The 21527-nt window shown below is 32.3% G+C and overlaps 2 protein-coding genes across 6 annotated transcripts; both read left to right on the forward strand.

Moving 5' to 3' along the window:
- Positions 1 to 764: 764 nt before the first annotated feature.
- Positions 765 to 7254, forward strand: LOC102584743 (protein yippee-like). Of its 4 annotated transcripts, none has more exons than XM_006349398.2 (6): positions 765 to 838; positions 1149 to 1264; positions 6100 to 6143; positions 6525 to 6633; positions 6734 to 6789; positions 6881 to 7254. In XM_006349398.2, exons 2-6 carry the CDS (start codon positions 1169 to 1171, stop codon positions 6957 to 6959), a joined length of 384 nt encoding a protein of 127 aa, XP_006349460.1. In that variant the 5' UTR covers positions 765 to 838; positions 1149 to 1168; the 3' UTR covers positions 6960 to 7254. The 4 variants fall into 4 exon arrangements, with proteins under 4 accessions (XP_006349460.1, XP_006349461.1, XP_006349459.1 ...); XM_006349399.2 differs by having other exon boundaries at positions 776 to 838; positions 1157 to 1264; XM_006349397.2 differs by lacking the exon at positions 765 to 838 and adding an exon at positions 842 to 933.
- A 9177-nt stretch (positions 7255 to 16431) lies between these two features.
- LOC102585723 (putative serine/threonine-protein kinase) lies at positions 16432 to 19682 on the forward strand. Of its 2 annotated transcripts, none has more exons than XM_006349401.2 (6): positions 16432 to 16654; positions 17464 to 17576; positions 17722 to 17932; positions 18183 to 18420; positions 18538 to 18688; positions 19030 to 19682. In XM_006349401.2, exons 1-6 carry the CDS (start codon positions 16591 to 16593, stop codon positions 19375 to 19377), a joined length of 1125 nt encoding a protein of 374 aa, XP_006349463.1. In that variant the 5' UTR covers positions 16432 to 16590; the 3' UTR covers positions 19378 to 19682. The 2 variants fall into 2 exon arrangements, with proteins under 2 accessions (XP_006349463.1, XP_006349462.1); XM_006349400.2 differs by having other exon boundaries at positions 16433 to 16654; positions 17458 to 17576.
- Positions 19683 to 21527: the final 1845 nt, after the last annotated feature.

Below are 21527 nucleotides of genomic sequence, written 5' to 3' on the forward strand. Positions count from 1 at the left end.
CTTGATTGTCTTGCTTCAAAGGTTGGTAAAATCCTCACAATAAGAAACCCTAATAAGAAGCATAGTGTTCATCTAAACTACAAGCGGGATAGTTTCATCTAGAAATGATTGGAAGAAGAGTAAATAGAAGGGTGGGCCAGGTTAAATGGTAAATGGGTCAGGGTAAAAATAATAAAAAATTAGAAATCTAATAAGTGAAAATGTTAATTAAGACTAATTAAATTGTTTAAGAAGCTGCTGTTACTTCCGTTTCATTAAGGGCATTTTTGACCCATTTCTCTAGCAATAAAGGCATAAATGAACCAAAGTATAAACGAGAGACATTTTTGATCTTTTTACATAGTACAAGGGTATTTTTGACCCTTTTCCCTAGTATAAAAGATGGAGAGATATACTCCCCCATATATTTTTAATTATTTAATTTGGATTTGTACGCTTCTTAAAAAATAATAATTGATATTAATATTTTATCATAATATGCATATTAATTAATGATTTTTTTTTTTGTAACTAACATGAATTTTATTAGTCACCAATTTCAAGCATTACAACTCGACTAGCTATCTACAAATTCATTGATCGTGAATTTAGACATAAAAATTTAAAAATAAAATTTATATATTGAAAATTATATAAATAATACTATAAATTACAATAACTAATAACTTAATATATCAAAAAATAAAAAAATTAATTTAAAAAAACATTGATGGATGTAAAAATTCTAATCGTGACATAAATAACGGAACTAAGACGGAGGGAATAATATTTATCATGCAAATTGTCAATAGGGGAAAGGAAATACGACACCTGCAACAAATCCCCAAGTTTAATTTTGGTGAGTTTCTAAAAATACAGATTTCTCGCTATGTCATGCCTATAAATGTAACGAACACAGGCTTAATTGTGGTAAAGATTACTACTTTTTCTCTGGTGAGCTCATCGTCCCGGTTCAATTTTTCTTTTTTTCCTTGATTCATCTGTAATTATATATGATTTTATGAAATGGGTCTGGTTATTTTGTACCGATTCTTCGAAATGTAACTTTGGATCGATTATCTTGTTGTACTGATGTTTTAATTTGTGATGAAACAGTGATTTTTGTGGTTGAATTTAGGGTATAATAATTTTGATCGGTTTATTTGAAGGTACATAGGAAGTTGAGAAAATGGGTAGGCTTTTTGTGATAACTCTTGAAGGAAGCATCTACAAATGCAAGCACTGTCAAACCCATTTTTCTTTGGCTGATCACATTATTTCTAAGGTTGGTTTTTCCCCCTTTCTCTATTTTGGTTGTAGGGCCATTTCTAGGGGCGCGGAGCTCTCAATAGGATTTTTTTTTTCAGGCTTGAATCCGAAAAATCTGGTTTGGGTGGAGGGATCCCAACTATGATTGTGTTATGAATCTGCTGAACTTGAAATATTATAAGTTTGTTGTAAAGATGCTTTATTGGATATACCATTTGTATGTTAGTACTATTTTTTGTGCTGATATTAATGATGCTTATTAGGAAACTGATCTGATCAGAGTGGAACGAATACATAGGATGCATAGTTGATTGATTTCTCATTAGTGTCGATATTGTTTTTTCGTAAAATGTTGTTGTTCTGGTACTATGGTTTCAATTGCAGTCTAGTGCAAGTTCCTTACTGACATATATAACTATGTGATTTTAATACCTGATTGCAAATGGAGAAAGAAATAAAATTTCTAATCTAGTATATTTCCGTTCTCTGAAGCTCAAAAGAAAAAAAAGAACAGGAAAAACTTTCTCTGCCTTGGGAGTTAGGACAGACTGGGATACAAAGGGTGCGGCCCATGCTGTGGATGGGCTTGTTTGAGATTCAAGGCCAGTAATTCCCCATGGCCTCTTCAGAGCTTTAGGTCTGGGGGGTAGGGGGGCGGGAGTGTTAGGTGTGGGAGGCAGTAATAGTAGTTGCAGTTATTCCTTTGTCGCTTCACAGTTTCCACTCTGCAAGGTTGCTTGATTCAGTAATATGCTGAATATTTCTCCCCCTACCTTCGTTGTTGGATGTGCATCCCAGTGCTTTGGATTGTTGGGGAACTACTCCTCTCAAGTGTGCGTTTAGGCTTAGATTGAGCTATTATCACTAGATGGTGGTGGTTGACTGGTTGCTATGACATTGTTCTAATTCATTCTCATGTTTTTCTAGAGAAGTATTATGGTATTACATCCCAACAAACATTTGAATAACACACAGATGTGCTTGGCGGGATATCTTTGTATTTATCTTGTAGCCTGTGTAATTAATTTCTTTCTGTCCTGTTTTAAAGTGGATGTATTCTGGTTGTTGAATAATCAACCTTTTGGTTTTTGTTCCTGAATATCGTCACTTGTTTCCTTTTACAAGTGGCAAATAGCTGATTTAATAGTTGACTAGCTATGCTAATTATAAGTTCAAGAAAAAACTGATGATCACATTATATTTTTAGCTAACTACCATCTGAAATACTTGTCGATTAATCCCTCCCATTTCTTAACTAAAATTTTTGGGACATACATATTACATTTCCCACCGATGTATCAATTGGCAAATTATCTAGGAATTCAAACGGAACCTTGAAGAAGTATTGGAGAGTATAGGTTTTAGGATACTTAGAAGTAAGACAGAATAAATGCACTATAAATTTAGTTCCTATAAGTGGCACAAAGGGAAGGTGAAGTGAGATTAGCCTGGAATTTGGTACCTAAATGCAGATGGTTCAAAAATCTAGGCCAATCTTTGAGGAGAATGTCTAAAGGCAAGTCCTAATAATGGGTGTGTCACCAACAAAGTTATATGCAAATGAATGTTGGGCCTAAAAATTATATTCGAAATGGCTACTATGGAAATGTGAATCTTATGATAGACATATAGTGTTATACAAGATTGGACCAGATTAGAAATGATTACATCATATTGAGGACACAACTGGCATTCATAGACGATAAAATAAGACAAAGGTCGCTTTGAGATGGTTTGACCATATTCTACTTAAACTTCCCAATACGCTGATCAACAGGTGTGATATCATAATGATTGAAGTTCTAAAAACAGACAAGTTAGAATTAAAATTGCAAGCTTCCCAATTGTCTCCAAAGACCCAAAATCCCATAGAATCAATGCGGATCTTGTTAAGACCCAAACAAAACAGAAGGAAATGATCCATATGGAAAATATCAACTAGTTGGGATTAAGGCCTATTTACAATACATACATGAGGTTCGGTGTTTGCTACGAGTCTTTTTGGTTTGGTTGAATATGTGTATGCCAATGTAGGAAAAATAGATGTACCATTTATAAAGTCTATAATTTAGGGGAACCACTAAGTTGTCTTAAGTATGTTAGTAATTGAATGAAATAGGCTCAAACAACGAGGAATGGATATAAAGGATTTATATGGTCGACCCAGCTAACTTGGGATTGAGGCACAGTTGATTGAGTTATGGTGTTTTTTCACCGACATCTTTATTATTATGTGAATTAAGAAAAAGTGGAATCTTTAATCCTATTCGGAAAAAAAGGTTTGGAATTCTATGATATATCATCCTTTGGATGGAAAATGAACCAATTTCTGATTTTAATCATCACATGAGTATGGTTATCTCTCTCTTCCCCCTTCCCCTCTTCCACTCCCCACTTCTCTTCCTCCCCACCCACCCCCTACCTAATTGGTGCTTTTGCTACTAGTTGGAAACTTGGATTGGAATATGAGAAGCAACCTAGCTAGATATATCTCAGTAAAATTGTAGGCTATTATCTTGGAGTGATAAATGATGAGTGTTTTTTAAAAGTTTTCCATTATCCAACTTGGTAGGCAACCTTCTCTTTACGAAGTGCGCTATTCCCTATAAGAATTTCTTGATTCGCCTCCATGTAATACTAGACTTTGTTTAGAGCAAACTGTATTTCATTTTTACGTTTTATAGAGGTTGCCCATCAACTAATTATGATTCCATTAGTCTCTTTCTGGTTATCCAATATATTTTTATCACATTTTGGTTTGTATTTTCTTTCGTTACCTCGACACGTAACATTTTGCCAGCAATAATCAGGTTTATGTCAACATGTCTAAAAAGTAATATTTTTCAAAATATTACAATCAGACAAATCAAGCATAACCTTATCTGTGGGTTTTACAAACTGCAACCTGTTATTGTCGGTCGATTTTGTCTGAGTGTATTTGTAAAGAAGTGGAAATTGGACCTAACTCAACTTCAGGATCTAGCTCAAAAGATGAGGATTGATCCTTGACAATATAAGGAGATAAAACCCACTCATTTTTCGCTTTGGGGCTTTGAGAAGCAGTACTTAAGAGAAGTACAATAGTCGGTTCAAGTTATAGAATCTAGAAGATACAATGAATTTGAGGATTGTCAGTTGTTTTCAAAAGTTAAGAATCATGAAGTGATAGGAATCTTGAATATTTGTGATTCATGTGTCTTTCACGTAAGGGGATTAGTTAGGAAAGGGGAATCCTACTATTAGGTTGAATACATTGATCTCAGTTCATTTGGACATTTTTTTTTTTACCTTATCATTGTAGGTTCTTATTAACTTGTTAAATTCATAGTCCCCAAATGTGAATGCAATTTGTTAATGATTCTTTTCCATTTTAAGTTGAAGGATGAGAGTCAATTATATCAAAAAAGGAAAAGATCAGTTAATTTCCTTTTCATGGAAGAACAATTTTTTAAGAGATGAAACCTAGGCAAAAAGAAATTGGGTGCATAAGTGAAGCCGATGTTCTGAGGTCTTGTCTGTGGTGCCCATAATCAACTTCAGATACAAGGGCGTCTTATCTATTGATTTTCTCTGGAGTCTGGAGATGGAATCCTGATTGCTCAAAATTGTGATTGTCGATTTAGTAGGATTGTGGGAATGTGTTGGCCTTAGAGAAGGGTCCACTATGAAATGGATCTCACCATTTTAATCATTAGGTTGGCTTTACATGGCTTATCTCTCTCATAATCTGGACTCTGGAGCAGGGGTTTGTGTAGCTTGCAATAGATAGTTACCCCAGTGCACAAACCTCTGGGCATAGTCCAGTTTCCTTAGCATAAGGTTTCTATAGAGCTTTCTTACCTATAAATGAGTTAAGTAGTAGATCACCACAAATTGTTGGGTTCTCGTTTGTGTCTTTTTCTTATAACCATGACTTTAAGCACTGACATACTGTTGCTTCACAATGGCAGAAATCCACTTTGGGTCTTGATGTTGAATTTTTTATGGCACTAGTTGCCATTGTAGTTCACATAATACTGCCACATAACCATTTACCCATCCTGTATCGATGGAAGAGAGCTCTGAATTTAATGCTGGATAATCATTCTAATACTCAATATCCCTATATTTTAACAGTGAGACTTTGTTATACTAGCCATGGAAGACAAAGTCATGCAAAACATCAGCTGTTTGATATTGTTAGGCAACATGTAACAACCAAATAGAAGTAACTGATCATACTTCTTATACTGACAACCTATGGTACCTGAAGGATCTATGATTCTTGTTTATAAGTTATGTTTGTAGGTAATTATTTGACTTTTTCATCTTGAAGGTTCGCCTTCAGTCTTAGTGTGTTGGTTCCATTTTTCTATGACGAAGTTTGGATAACTTTCCATTTGTTGTTATCAGTTTTATATAAGGCCAACTAGCATTTCTTGTCCTAAGTCTAATCTTTTCAACCATTTCAATCTTTTTCTATCTTATTCCAATCTATGTGAGTATTGAACTCGCTAGTTTTTTAGAATATAAATGAAGTTAGGCACTTTCTAATGGGTATACCCTTGAAGAGATCACCTAGAACCATCATGTCCAATATATTGCTATCTTATTTCTATCTATGTCAATATGACTTACTAGGTTATTTCAAATACAAATGAAGTTAAGTCACTTCTAATTGCTATTCCCTTGAAGAAAGCTTTACTGATGCTATTAGTAGTTGTTACTGGTATTATTCCTTGTCTTCTGGATTATGTTGTCTTTATGCTACTAACTGCAAACTGGCTGGAAAACACATTACACTTACGTAAGTTATGATATTTCTGCTTTACATATATGTATTCTAATGATCTTGTAAGTTTTTTTTTACAGTCATTCCACTGCAGTCATGGGAGAGCTTACCTCTTTGATAAAGTGTAAGTGTTCTTTGACTTGTGAAGCTTAAAATTACCTGCCATTTTATATGGAGTGCTTTTACCTTTAATAGTGGAGGAAAACTTTGAAGCCATCAGTGATTAAAATCAGGCAGTGAATGCTTGAATTATATCAGTTCATGCATCTCCACATTCTCTTATAACTTAATTTTTTTGTTGCAATTACTTGAACTACTAGCAACATAATCTACTTGAGGTCACAACGGTCTTTGTAGTGGTGTTATGCATCACAGAGTAAGATTCACATTTCTCAGATACTATATTGGGGATAGGCATAGTAGACACAGTCATTACATGCAATTCTTCATGCTTTGCACTTGCAATATCGTGTTTTATGTCTTGCTCCTTTTTTGTGCATTGCAGTGTGAATGTAACCGTTGGAGCAAAAGAAGAGCGGATGATGATGACCGGAATGCACACTGTTGTTGACATATTCTGTGTGGGGTGTGGCTCAATTGTGGGCTGGAAATATGTGAGCTTTCTCTTCACCAAAGATCTGATTTTTATCTCTCTTTTTCTGATCTTTAGTTACACCCTGATATTCTTACTGTCAACTCTCAACTAATTCCCAGGAAGCCGCACATGACAAGTCTCAAAAGTACAAGGAAGGGAAATTCATTCTTGAGAGGTATCTAGTGTGCTTTCGCGTTTTAATGTGGCATCTTGGTATTCCAAGAGTTTAATTCTCTTGTATTTTTCTTTGTACTATTAATCTATAGGTTTAAGGTCGCGGGTCCAGATGGAAGCCTCTATACAGTAAGCCATGATGATGAGCTTGGAAGCGATGATGAACCTTAACTAGCCATCCTACCATATCATTACTCATCCCTTAATAGTCAACTGTACATACTCTAACTTCCTCCCTTGTTGGTATAAGGAACCTTGATTTTCATACGCTAACTTGTAATAGCCAAGTTTTACAGGATACTTTTAGAATGGTCATCCTTTTCGTCCTAAACAATTTGAATTGGAAAATTAGCTCTTATACTTGTTTTGACGGAAGTGAAGTATTCAGTTAGCAGTTAGCAGATCGGTTTAAGCAACCAGAAAGTGTAATTTCAGTATTTTGGCTGAAGTTTTTGTTTGATCTTGATCACACTGCCAACCACATTTAGGTACGTAAATTTTCGGGGGACGCGCGGTCTCTTAGGTCACATCGGTAACTGCCTTGTACCCAGCTGTTACCAAGGTCCTCTGGACTCATATTGCTGTAAAAGATGGAGATTAATAAGTAGCCAAAATGGTGTAGAAGAGGAGCCCAAGAAATATGAATAAAGATAATAGTGGAGAAGCATTTGATAGTTGATACCATGTCAAATATATGATTCATAACACATCACTAGAATATTTATAATGTGCAGATTTTTATTTTTTTTATAGGGAACGTTTTCTTCTCCAATGGGCCTTACACCATGACTATGAGAATCTAAATTTGTCATAGTACTTTAATGAGAATCTAAATTTGTCACGAGTCACGACTTTAATGTGAGTACCTGACAAAAAATGAAAAAAGAAGAAGAGAATAATTAATTAATTAATTATCGTGTGATATTTCTGTGAACATTACCACATGGGACTAACCCATCTTCATTCAGTGATGAACAAGATGACCTAACTCTGGATTCATAACGTATATTTACTCAAATCTAGTTTTAGGGGGTGTTAACTGTACGATTAAGAAATAGGTTATTTATGTATTAATTTTTAGAAATCCACACAACTAATACACATGAATAAAGTATGAGGGAATTTATGTATTATTTTATGCAGGATAGATGTTAGCATAATTAATACATGAATAATTAATTCCCACATAACATAATACATAAATTTACTCAAAAAATATCATTTCAATACAATAATTCAGTATTTTCTAAAATATGAATGGTAAAATCTTACTCAGTGTTTTACATCAATATCGAGACATACACAACTTTCACTTATCATGATTAATTAATCAAAAAATTATTTTATTAAATTACTTAGCCACGATATGTTATACTTAAACAAGTCAGTGATTACTTTTTTGTATTATAAAGGACACTTGGCAGTAAGTGATTGGTTTTTGTACTAATTAATGGTTTACTTATAAATAGAGATACGCGGAAATTAACAAATATTCCATACGTCTTAGGTAGCTGACCACTTCCTCAAACGTTTAAGTTGAGTTATATATATATATATTAATCAATAGTAGGACTAAACTGAGAGTCAGTAGCATAAACAACGATAGAATTTATAATATCGCAGTTAATTTTATATATTTCAACGCGATTACTTATTGTTATTAGATGTGGCCTTGATTTTGACCTTAAATTTTGCTTTTGTTAGTGCATGTCCCTTTCTCCTAAAGTCACCACAAAAGACTTCTTATAATTTAAATTAAAAAAAAATTAAAAGAGGGATTAGAACATATAGTTCAATGATATTTATATTCTTACGACAGAGTTCTAGATGAAGGGTGGTGATAAAATTATTTTAACAATAATCAGTCGTAAGGCGTAGTCGGAAGCTTCACAACATTTAATATATACATATAAACATGAGATAGTTTGGACATGTGCATAGGAGGTGCATCGATGCCCTAGTGAGGAGGTGCGAGAGGTTGGATATAGAGGATACACAGAGTGGTAGGAGTAGGCCGAAAAAGTATTGCGGAGAGGTAATTAGACATAGCATGGTGCAACTTCATATTGCCGAGGACATGACTTTAGATAGGAAGAAGTGGAGGTCGCATATTAGGGTAGAAGGCTAGAAGGGGTAGAATGTTGTCTTGCCGTGTAGAGGTTTAGTGCCTGTTATAGGACTAGTCGTACCCTTATAGTTCTTTTCATATGTTGTTTATTGCATTTCGATTATCACTTTATTTTGTTGTTGTTACTATTTCTCTTTTATGCTTTGTCCATTGTATTCGTCTTTTTTTACCTGAGTTTGTTATACTTGAGTCGAGGGTCTTTCGAAAACAACCTCTCTACCTTGCTCTACAAGGTACTGACAAGGTCAACGTATACTTTACTCCCCCAGACCCCACTTTGTGGGATTTTACTAGGTATGTTATTATTGTATAAAAATAATTTTCAACTTATATATATAATATAATTTTTGACAAAAAATGTTCAACTGACCACCTAACTACATATAATATTATTGAAATTGCCTACTCTAAATTTTGGCCACCAACATGTTCTAATTGATATTTTCAATAATGATATAATTATATGAAGAGAATAATAGTGAAAGTTGTAAATGTAAATAAAGAATGTGGTAAGTCAAGTAAAATCAACCTAACTGATATTAGGAATTTTGAGACACATTTTTATGTTTTAATTTTCTTGTTGGAATGTTAGAATAAGAAAATAAAATACATGTAGAGAATACATAATTCTTTAAAGATATGTAGAAAAAGTGACTAAGTCAAAATTTCTCCATTTAGAATGTTTAATTTTTCTTCTTTAATAGAAATGGAATTAAACGGGTGTTCATACTTTGACTCGTTCCTAATTAATTAGTTTTGGTTCTTTAATTAATCTTCCTCAGTTTTGTACTTAATGTTTAATTTCTATGAGTCTTGTGTGACTTGCTTTTACTTTTCTGTTTCTTTATTTATTAACTTCAAAGTCACACGTTGAAAAATGTTATAAGTACTAGCCACAAATTAGTCATAATTTAAAATGATAGATCAATGTATGAGATAATCATATGGTATCTTCTTAATTAATTAATTAATTAATCCTATTGAATATGTCCAAATGGACAGCCAGATAGTTAATTTGTTGGGTTTGAATTATTGTATCATTAGTTTGAATTTTAGTGATTTCATGGTCTTTTTTTACGTGTTGTAGGTCAATTAGTAGGTTCTTTTTTCTCAAAAATGAAGTGAAATTTTTTGACAATTTTTTTTTTCCAAAAAAGAAAGGTAATTTGAAAACTTTGGACGAGAGGGAGTTGCTCGGATGGTAAGCACCCCTCACTTCCAACCCGAAGGTTGCGAGTTTGAGTCACCAAGGGAGCAAAAGGGGTGGGAGCTCCTAGGGAAGGGTAAAAAAAATAAAAAATATTTTTTTTTAAAAAATAATAATAATAAAAAATTTGAAAACTTTGAATTTTTTCCTTTCAAGTTTTGAAAAGTTTGTGTGTCAACGCGTATAGGTGGAGAAGTGCACAAATATCAAGTATTTTTATCTGAAGTTTGGTATGATTTGCTAAGGTTAATTTCTAATATTTTATAGTGTAAGTAAAGATTAACTAAAACTTTAATCATGTGTGTTTGAAGTGCGATTAAATATTTTTACTAAAACAAAAGTTATTTCTAAAATTCGGTCATACATGAGTGAAGTGCATGTAAAGCAGGTTAAAATTTTAGTAATGTGTATTAAAAGTGCAATTGATTTTTTTACCAAAAAAATTTGTTCTTCGAAGTTTACATGTAAAAATTGATTAAAACTTCAGTCATATATGTATGAGTGCAGTCTAATTTTTTGAAGTTATTGAAGTTACTTTATTATATTATTGAGATTTAAACGGTGCGTTGAATTTTGGCCTCTTGGCCATCAACCTGTTCTAACTGATACTTCCATTTAATAAATATAATTAATTTGAAGAAAACAATATTGAAAGTTGTAAATAAAGAATGTGGTAATTAGTCAAGTAAAACCAACCAATACCTTATATTAAGAATTTGAAACACAATTTTATGTCTTAATTTTCTTGTTGAAATGTTAAGCTAAGAAAATTCATGTAGAGAAATACATACATAATTCTTGAAAAAAAGTGACTAAGTCAAATTTCTCCATGTTGAAATTAGAGAGAGTCTAGCAATAATAATAAACGTATTTAATTTTCTTTTTATAAAAATGAAATTAAACGGGCGTTCATTTTTTGACTTGTTCTTAATTAGTTTGTTTTATTTAATTAATCTTCCTCAAATTTGTATGTTGGGGGAATGTTTGATTTCATGAGCTAATTAATTAAGTAGCTTTCTTTCATTGGATGCTTGTATTTTTTTTGTTTCTTTGTTAACTTCAATTGGCACACGTTGAAAAATGTTAAACTAGTTTCTAATTAGTCATAAAAAGGGTGGAAATTCAATGTATGTGACAATCATATAATATCTACTTAATTGTAAATATATGTATAAAAAATGTTCTTTGAAAAATCGCTAGTTTGAATTTTAGTGATTTCATGATCTTTTGCTTGCTCTCTTATTATAATGTCGTGAAAAGAAAAATATAGATCGAAATGAGCCCATATTTTAATGAGTTGGGAGAGAATTGAGGAAATGTATAGTGTGTGTTTTGTATATATGGAGATGTTTTTCAAAACTTTCGTATTTGGTTGATCAAAATATTTGAAAAATATTTTCTCCAGGAAAATAAGTTCCTTAAAAATGAGGAAAATGACTTCCCTAATAGAGATAAAGGAAAACAGGTTGTATAAGTGACATTCCAAATTTATTTTTTCTCCTCCCACCCACCCAATCTCCCCGACCCCAGCCCTCCACCACCCCTGAACCCCACTCCTTATCCCATCCAGCCTCAAATGTCTTTAGAATAATATGTTCATACTTACTTACTAAACACTAGAAAATAAATAAGAAATTCACTTTTTTCCAAGAAAACATTTTCTAGCTAGGAAATCATTTTCCATGAAAAATATTTTTCTTCATACCAAACACGCACACGTTTGGCCATGCAATTTGAAGTTTAAATTTGAAACAAATATATATTTATAATATTTGAACAAAACTTGAACTTCAATTTGAAATTGAATTTTTTTAAATTTCAAATATTCCTATTAAAAGGTAGGATTTTAATTCCAAGTCTGTAATATCAATTTTCTTAAAATTTAAAAATTTGCCCCACAAATCAATGTTTTGGGTAACAAAGGACCTATAATTTCAAATCCTACAAAAAAAAAAAATGCTCGACGAAGTTGTTCATATATATCATATGAAAGAATTATATTAAAGAATAATTAATTAATACTAATATTGTTGATTTTTGGATTAGTAAATCTTTGTAAAATTATATGTAATTGAAACTTTGTAATAACATATAATCCCAAATATTTATTGATAAAAAATATATAAAAATATGTAATTTATTGATATAACATCTTAAAATATTTTGATATCTTAATTATGATTGAGCAAACAATTAGTCAATAAATTATAGACATCCCTTCTCTCCCACTTCACACCTCAAAACACACCCTTCTTATATATAGACTTATAGAGATAAACACGCTTCCATATTTTCTTAACCCGGAATTATAGTAGTAACCATCTTTTTCAACCTAAAATGTCACAAAAACCTGGTGATATTATCCTTAAATAGGTTGAGGCTTGTGTCTTAACACATTGACCATAATTTGGACGGTACCATGATCCACTCTTATCTTCACTTTGCCTTCTCACTAGGTCACTTGTCCTTTACCAATAATTCAAAATACGAAATAAATGAGAGTTTTGGATTTGTTATAGTCTGAGGTATATTTACGCGTAATTTGGGGATTTACATGAATTTAATAACCTTTACTTATATTTATTTTTGGCTTAATATATTGATAATTTTTTTAAATTTGCTACAGATTTATTTAGATATTTAAGAAATGTTTTTATTAGATATTTTTTATATAATTTTATTTTATGTGTGGAAAAATTAACTACTTAAAATATTTTAGATTCGTTAATTATAAGAATTAGTCTCTGTAAGTTGTAAAACCTTAGACATGTTCTAATTGAGGATGATGTATATAATTAAGAAAATTTTGATATTACGCGTAAAAATATATTCAAAATTTAAATCGAAAGTGTCTATAGGTAATAGAAATATTTTATCATGTATTCAGATGCTCAATGATATAACTCAATGATAGAGTGTCACTTTAACATGGTGAAAGTCATCAGTTCAAGCCTGATTATTCCTTAGCCCAATGAAGAGGGGGTGGGGGGTTCTAATTGTATTTACTCCCTCGCCGTCGTTCAATGAGAATGAATAAGAGGTCCTTGAAGGGGAAAAATTGTCATCAGAGCAAACTTTGGGCGAATATAAAGTGTATGAATACAAATTATGTCTTGAATGATAGACAATTTCAAAACCGACTTGTCTATGAACCAAGAAGCTATAAGTAATACAATTATAAATTTCATCAAAAGTTCGACCTTGGCTGAGTAGTAGGACCAGTTCCCCCCTCAACTACTTATTGATCTGTTGGTAAACTCTCTTACCTTAAGGTCTAATTACATCATCCTTAATTAGAATATGTTTATGGCTTATAGAGATTAATTCGTATAATTGAAGAATATAACATATTTTAAATAGTTATTTTATCTAGTAATGAATATTTGAAAACATGCGCAAATGTGTTTTCAAAATTTGAATTTTAAAAATCTAATAGAAATATCTTATCAGGATTTAGATGCTTAATTAAAATAACTCTTAGTTTCAAGCGTCTAAATGAAATTTACTGACAAATTTAAAGGGTTGTCAATAAAATTTGTCAATATCTTTCTACATTCACAAAGTAAACGTCAAATATGTTATTGTTAAAATCATCGTGTTTGAAATTATGAATTCACCTTTGATTATCGTACATAAATGAATTAGAATTAGTTCTAGAGAACTTCAATTTTTTTAGCCCAGCTAGAGCTAGCTAATACATGCATGCACCGACTCCTATATGTCATCAATTAACAGTTCACATTTCATTCAAACATATTTTCTGAAGATAAATCATTGTTTGTTTTATTACTTTCATGAGTCAATTGTCAAGCAAAATGTGATTCATGAACCCATAATTTTACTACTTCCAGTTTTTATTTGATTGATTTTATAAATGACATGTTTCACTTGAATATATGATTCAAATTGACGCGTTGAGTCATGTCACGTACATTTAAGTTGTTCTTTTTTTGGTTTCTCCCCGAATCCGATTAAATTTGGATTCGCATCGAAAAGTTCTACATTGAGCTAAAACGCTCTCTAAAAAAGACAATTATGTACCTAAGGGGACTCAAACTCAAGAACTCTGGTTAAGGATGGAGGAATATTTACCACTTCATCACAATAACCATTTTTGGTGCGTACATTTAATTAAGTTGGTGCAAAAAGCTCTTTAGATGTATATCATTTAAAGAGTGTGGTAGAGTGATAAATATTTCTTCATCCTTAATTAGAGTGTTTAATTTGAGTTATGAGAATGAAATTATCTCTGGTAACGAGCACTTAACTTCAAAGTGCAACGTTTTTGCTATTAACAACAAAAACAACTTTTAGAAGCAATAAATATGCACATTAACAAAAAATGCTAAATTAAACCTTTATTGATATTAGCTGTCATTAGATTTAATGTCGCTATAGCTTCAGAGATATTTACAAAGAGTGTTAATTATCACTAAAATACATATTTAGCAGTAATTAAACTATTAACATAAATTAATTATTGCTAAAGATTATTTTTGATGTAATGTACCCAAATCTAAATTAGTTAATTCATAAAAAAAATATCAAACACTATGTGAGAAATTTTAGAAAAAGAAGTATAGATGCATGATTTTAATTAACATAACCTTTGATCGCGAAAAGTTAATCCAAAATAAAACTTTCCGACGTGAATTTCAACTACTCAAATGTGAAACACAAAAGTATTTAACTGTCCCATTTTGTAGGCTCTTTGGGATTTTCCTGCCACGGAACTAAAAGGACAGTGGTAGTTATAGTTGATGAGGCAGATGAAGCTCGTGGTTATAAATGACCTTTATTGTGGACCTCAAAGTAAATGATCTAGTGATTTAATTTGTGCAATATTATTTTAATGAATATTATATTTTTGTTATTAAAAATATCACATACTATTAACTTTAAAAATAAAATTGAAAAGGAAATCAGAGATAAGATAGAATTATTATTAAAAGGAATTGAGTAAAAAATTAAATACTCACTCTATTTTATTTTATTTGGTTTTTATACTAAAATAGATTTTTTTGTGTTAAGCAAATAATTTTTTATACTATTTTCTTTCAGTACTATCCTTATCATTAAATAATTATATAAAGTATTAGTAATCAAATTTTTAAAATATAATTAATAAGATTAGTTTAGTAAAATAAATCTTTTAATAAATATTTTTTAAAAGAAAGTGTCAAATCAACAACCAAGTAAAATAAAATGGAGGGAGTAATAAGTAAAACAAAATGAAAAAAATAATATAAGTTAACGATGCAATCACACTAAATCAATTATAACATAAAATAAGGTTATTCACCTTTCAAATATTGATAAATTTAAATATAATAAAATAAACTGTAAATAAACATCATACTTAAAAATAACAATACAATACGATAAATAATAATCATCCAAACAAATTGTAAATATTGTATAGTTGAATCTCAATTGTATCATTCAGTGTATTGGCTCTAGTGCTGGATTCTTGTACCCGTAAATCGTCACAAATAGTCATGAATACATCAGAAAAGTCAACAGTTGACTCAGATATATTATAGTAACAGAGTATAAATAAATAAATATTGAGTCTAACTTAACTTTAAAAATAAGCGTATATTCTCTTTAATTTATATTAAATAAATTGTTGGGGTATGACACTTTTCAAAATATTTTATGGCACAGATAAACTGCTACTTTCTACTATTGCCCTCTTAATTATTCTCCTACAAAATAGAAAGTAGTTAAAAACTTTATTAATAAAGGATAAATATAAAGGGAAAAAAATCTCAATAATTTTCTTGAAAATTTAAACAATTCACTTTTTTTTGGACTATAAAAAAAACTCAAAAATTCAGTTAATATAGACTATAGGGGATATAAAGTAGACTATGTATTTTTTTTCATTCAATGTGAAACTCTTCAATACAGTGATTCACACCCAAGACTAGACATTTGGCCCGTGCAAATCTAACATTTTTATATATAAACAACAATTGTGATGGATCCTACTCTAATAGTATATATAAAACGATGAATTTTGAATCTAATTCAATTGATAAAAACTTATTCATTTAGGGTAAATTATATTAAGGAAACTACATGTTCCTTTCTCATTGGATTTGTGACTGTTAAACAAAAATGAAAAAGAAACAGAGATAATGACCCTCTCCGTGGACCAATTCTTTAGTGTGTTTCCCACAGTTGATGTATTTGGATATCACCAAAAAAAATAAAAAAAATAGAAAATAATATGTCAATTGTCATCACAGATGGATGATATAAATTAAAGTGAAACATGAATTGCCACTAGTTATAAATATCATATTTCACTTCTTTATACTTCATACAATATACGATATTTCTAATCTCTAGTCATAGTGAATTTGTATAATTTACTTATATGTATTCCACTTGAATTAGTACTTCCTTTTTTTTGGGGGATTTCAAAGTTCAATTCTTGAAAGTTTGAATATATTTCAAGAATGACTTTTAGTTGTTTTGGTTCTTTTAGGCAGTGCAAGGATAATAGAGGAACTCAAGTACAAGGTAAGATCATCTTCCCCTGTCTGTTTTCAAGATTTCTTTTTGAGTCGAGGGTCTGTCGGAAATAGTCTCTACCTTCTCCGTGATATAATACAAGCTATTTTGTTGTTGTTGAATTCATCTTTGTCTTTCATGTTATAAAAAAGAACTGTCAAATTTGTTGTTACAGAATGGAATTGATGATATTTGAACCTCTGGATTTGTAACAGAACTTGAAAGTTGAAAAATACATAATTTTTCACTATTCAGATTTTAAAAAATATGTTGATGTGAATTTGGACTGAACAATCCAGCTTGGCCTAGTACAAAATGTTGTGGGAAATCTACTTATCTTTAGCCCATCTTGTTAAATAAATGAACCATGTTAATCACTTTCCATAAGCCATATGGTATCATAGATTAGTCACTTTATATGTGGCGTTTTCCTCAGCGAATCAATGGGAAGCAGAGTTCGTTTAGATTGAGCTTTGAATAACATGGGCATTTGCAGATTGAGGCCTTAGTTTGATCCAATACGCGGTATATTAGAGATCGATGCCAATGCCATTCTCATGTCTAAGCTACAATGTTGAGTATTTAGATGTTTTAAATACTTCACCTAGATCATAGAACTAATATTAACATATTGCCTCTGAAATACCTGTTTGTACAACCAAATGTTTTGTATGGTATGAACTATTAAGGCCTAATTTGTTTGAGTAGTTGCTCGAAATTTTTGAACGTGTTCTCCCATTCTCTTTTGTTGATTTTCTCCTCCATTTTCATCTTCCAAGACTTGATGTTCTTTCATTTTCTTACTTCTGAAGGATTAGAGATTGCCACCAACAATGTGAGACTGTTTTCTTATAACTCGTTGAGATCAGCAACGGAGAATTTCCACCCATCAAAGAAAATAGGAGGAGGAGGTTTTGGAGTTGTCTATAAGGTTAGACTTGTATTAATCGATCTACTAGTGTGTTTACAATATTTGTTTCTACATAAATAATGCCTTATAGTGCAAATATTGAGAGAAAATATGAAATCCTTGTTAGTGTACTAATTACTTAAGCAACTTCATTGTTTGGTTGCAGGGGGTTTTGAGGGATGGAAGGACGGTAGCTATCAAATGTCTTTCGGCTGAATCAAAACAAGGGACCAGTGAATTTTTGACAGAGATTAATATGATTTCAAATACCCGACATCCAAATCTTGTTCAGTTGATTGGTTGTTGCGTAGAGGGTGTCCATAGAATACTGGTGTACGAATACTTGGAGAATAACAGCCTTGCCAGTGCTTTACTAGGTACTTTTCACAAAGTTAAATTCTTGTTTGCACCAAAAAAACATATATAGATGATAGCAAATGAGTCTGCATTAGCCCGTGCATGAACCCTTACGATAACACAAGGCCCAAGTAGCTGATATAATGTGCTTCCAAATTTTGATATTTCTATTTTCTGTTAGCCAATTTCTCTGTGATCATCTGCTTTTAGTACTCGAAGGAGTGTTATCCAAGTGCATGGCTTAACGGCGTATACAATTTACCATTGCAGGTTCTAAAGGGAAACCTGTTCCGTTAAACTGGACCAAGAGAGCAGCTATATGTTTAGGTACAGCATCCGGTCTAGCATTTCTTCACGAGGAAGCACAACCACCAATTGTTCATCGGGATATTAAGGCTAGTAATGTCCTTATTGATGAAAATCTTCATCCTAAAATTGGAGATTTTGGACTCGCGAAGCTTTTCCCTGATAATATCACTCATGTTAGTACTCGAGTGGCTGGAACAATGTGAGTGTACATTCAAGAGAGAAAACACAAGCAATTTTGAACTGCATCCATTGTTCTTTCCACATAAAGTAGGACTTTTTTTCTGTTCTCACTATCGGAGATCTTCTTGTTGTGCAGAGGATACCTTGCTCCCGAATATGCATTGCTAGGACAGCTCACAAAAAAAGCTGATGTCTACAGTTTCGGAGTTCTTATTCTTGAAATTGTAAGTGGCAGTAGCAGTAGCAATGCAGCATTTGGAGAAGATCTGTTGATACTAGTGGAATGGGTAGGTTTCCTCAGGAACAATAACTTTTTAGATGCATATATTAGTCGAATACGCCTCAATGCCAAACTAGTTGGAGTCGGCTATACAAATTGTGTATTCAATACCTCAAAATTCAGAGGATTGATCATAATTAGACTATTTCAGTCATCCATCAACCTACTGCGACTCAAATCCTTTATCCAGCCTTAAAAGCCGGTAGAGTTTGTATCTTAAGGGGATGTGAAAAGTGATAACTCCTCACATCGGTTTGAACTTTGAATACACAGTATATGACCTTCCAGTAGAATTTTACAAGAAATCCTATCTTATTATGCTGATTTCTTGAACTTAAACTGTTGCAGGCATGGAAGCTTAGAGAAGAAGGAAGGCTTCTAGATCTTGTTGATCCGGAGCTGACAGAGTATCCAGAAGCCGAAGTGCTACGCTTCATCAAAGTTGCTTTCTTTTGTATTCAATCTGCTTATAACCAAAGACCTAACATGAAGCAAGTGATTGAAATGTTGTCTAAAGAGGTCAAGCTAAATGGGAAGTTGCTAACCAAGCCAGGAGTCTACAGACCACATAGCTCTAAACGATCGAGTTATGGTAGTAACATTACTACATCCTCCAAGGGAAAGAAAAGCGTAACATCCACAAATACAACAGATTTCCATAGTTTTCAAAGTGTATCCGAGGTGGTACCAAGATAAGTGCAGCTTGATGCTCGTATTCTTTAGTATTTGTAAATTTCTCCTCTGCTAACCGGGAAATGCAAAGTGAGATAGACATGAAGTCCCACTAGACGTGCATGTATTGTCCCTCCTTAGAACATAGAGTAGCCATTTGTTAACCTTCTCATGTAAGATAGAGCTAGAAGTAGCTGGGAAGGAGGGATATTAGTAGTTCGAATTTCACTACTGATATCCTAGTTGCATATTAGTTTGTTGGTTTGTGGGTTCCAACTAAACAAACTCAATATATTTGGTGACTAAGAATAATTTTCTTCCATGTTTGATATTATGATCTCTCTTTTCAGTATTGCTCATCAACTCTGTTACCTAATTTCATACCTAGGACCTCAAATTCTGGCATCGATTAGATGTAGATTCAAAACGTTCAAGGAGCAACTCCAGGTAGCGTATTTTCATTATAAGTTCACATCTGTGATCATGAACACAATCAAAACTAACAGAAGCCTGTCTTTCCTGGATGTATTAGCACTTGGAACTCGAAATGAAGGTAACCATTTGTGTACAGTAGATGCTCGATCGATATGTACTATAATGTTCTGGCCTCTGTCCAAAGATTGCTGCTTTACAGAATAAGTTTCTGCTTACATAGTTGTCAAAAGCTCGTTTAAGGCGCACTTAAGTACTCAAGCTAGGTGACAAACAGCCTATTTTGGTCATAGCTAGAAATTTTACAACCTTTAGCCAGAAAATATCTACCTTGAACATTTGTTTTTGAAATTGTTACAGAACAATATGGGTGCTAAATTAATAATGGGAAGTTAACAGACAGTAATATTCAGAAAATGTGCTTCTCAGTGCCTGTTGAACAGCAAGTACCGGCAATTGGGAAAAGAAAGGCCAGCTTGGTGCACAAAGCATTCTGTATTAGCAGGATTTGTGATGTAGAGAACCTACCCCTAATACAAGCATTAATGACTGCTTGCACGACTCAAATATGTGACCTATACAGGTCACACCGAGACAACTTTATTGTCGCTCCAATTGCTTAATATGTTCAATTTGTCATTAACTTATTAGAAGGTTGTGATTGGATTAAGAGTCGTTACTGTTAGTAACGTTCTAACCTTAAAACGTGTCTCTAAGTAACGAATTAATAAAACATATTTGATAATAACGTTTTTTGTCTCTTGAATGTCTTTTTGCCATTGATTTTCCTCGATCGGAATGATACTTCTTATCCTGTAAACCTCACGTATAATAAATTCAACCGTGCTTTTTCGGGTAAACATATATAGATAAAACCTAAAAAAAGGATATGTTCCATGTACTATCTCAAAGCGGATAATCTATAGTAGTCACATAAGAGATTTTACATCCAACGATATTAGAAATTATAATATGCCTAGGATTATTGTTAGTACAACTTATACTCTTTTTAACTGAAATTAAATGTTATTTTGGAAATATAGTCTAATTACAGTGAAGGATGAAGATTACACCGGTGATGAATGAGGTCACAGGCTTCTTCAATATGACTTGGACAATCCTCTTTTTTAATTTAATTTTTGAAATTAGATTACGTTCAAAATTCATTTGATATACCCGCACCACATACACCCGTCCCGAAAAACTTCAACATAACAGTACAGATGCTTGATTTTGACACTTGAAGTAAAATTATGCTGTAATTTATTAAAGTTTCTCACACACAATATCTTTGTCAATGACATGTTCTTCAAAGACAACTTCATCACAACCAACTAGAAATGCAACTTTTGCTAGAATCTAGAAGCTCAATAATGTTGCAGCTAAGAGTCTTAGTTTCTCATTTAAACCCATGATCAATCTAAAACATATGTATACAAATAAAAATCCTTACAGGGAAATAAAAGTTGTGCATATTTCCAAATAAAACTATTACAACACAACTTCTTTTGTAACACCCCGTATTCGAAACAGACCAAAAATGCAGATTTTGAGACGTTGCAGGTGCAACTTACGGTCACCATCCACGGACCGTAGGTCAGACCACGGCCCGTGCTGGTGGTCCGTGGTTCACCAGTGCAACCCCTCCCTAAACCAGCTCAGAAAATTTGGCTAAGTCCCGACTCACGGACAGACCCACGGTCCGTAGATCAGACCACGGTCCGTGGTCTGTGTCCGTGGAT

Source organism: Solanum tuberosum, unplaced genomic scaffold (assembly GCF_000226075.1).
Source record: "Solanum tuberosum cultivar DM 1-3 516 R44 unplaced genomic scaffold, SolTub_3.0 scf00106, whole genome shotgun sequence".
NCBI classification, from domain to species: domain Eukaryota; kingdom Viridiplantae; phylum Streptophyta; class Magnoliopsida; order Solanales; family Solanaceae; genus Solanum; species Solanum tuberosum.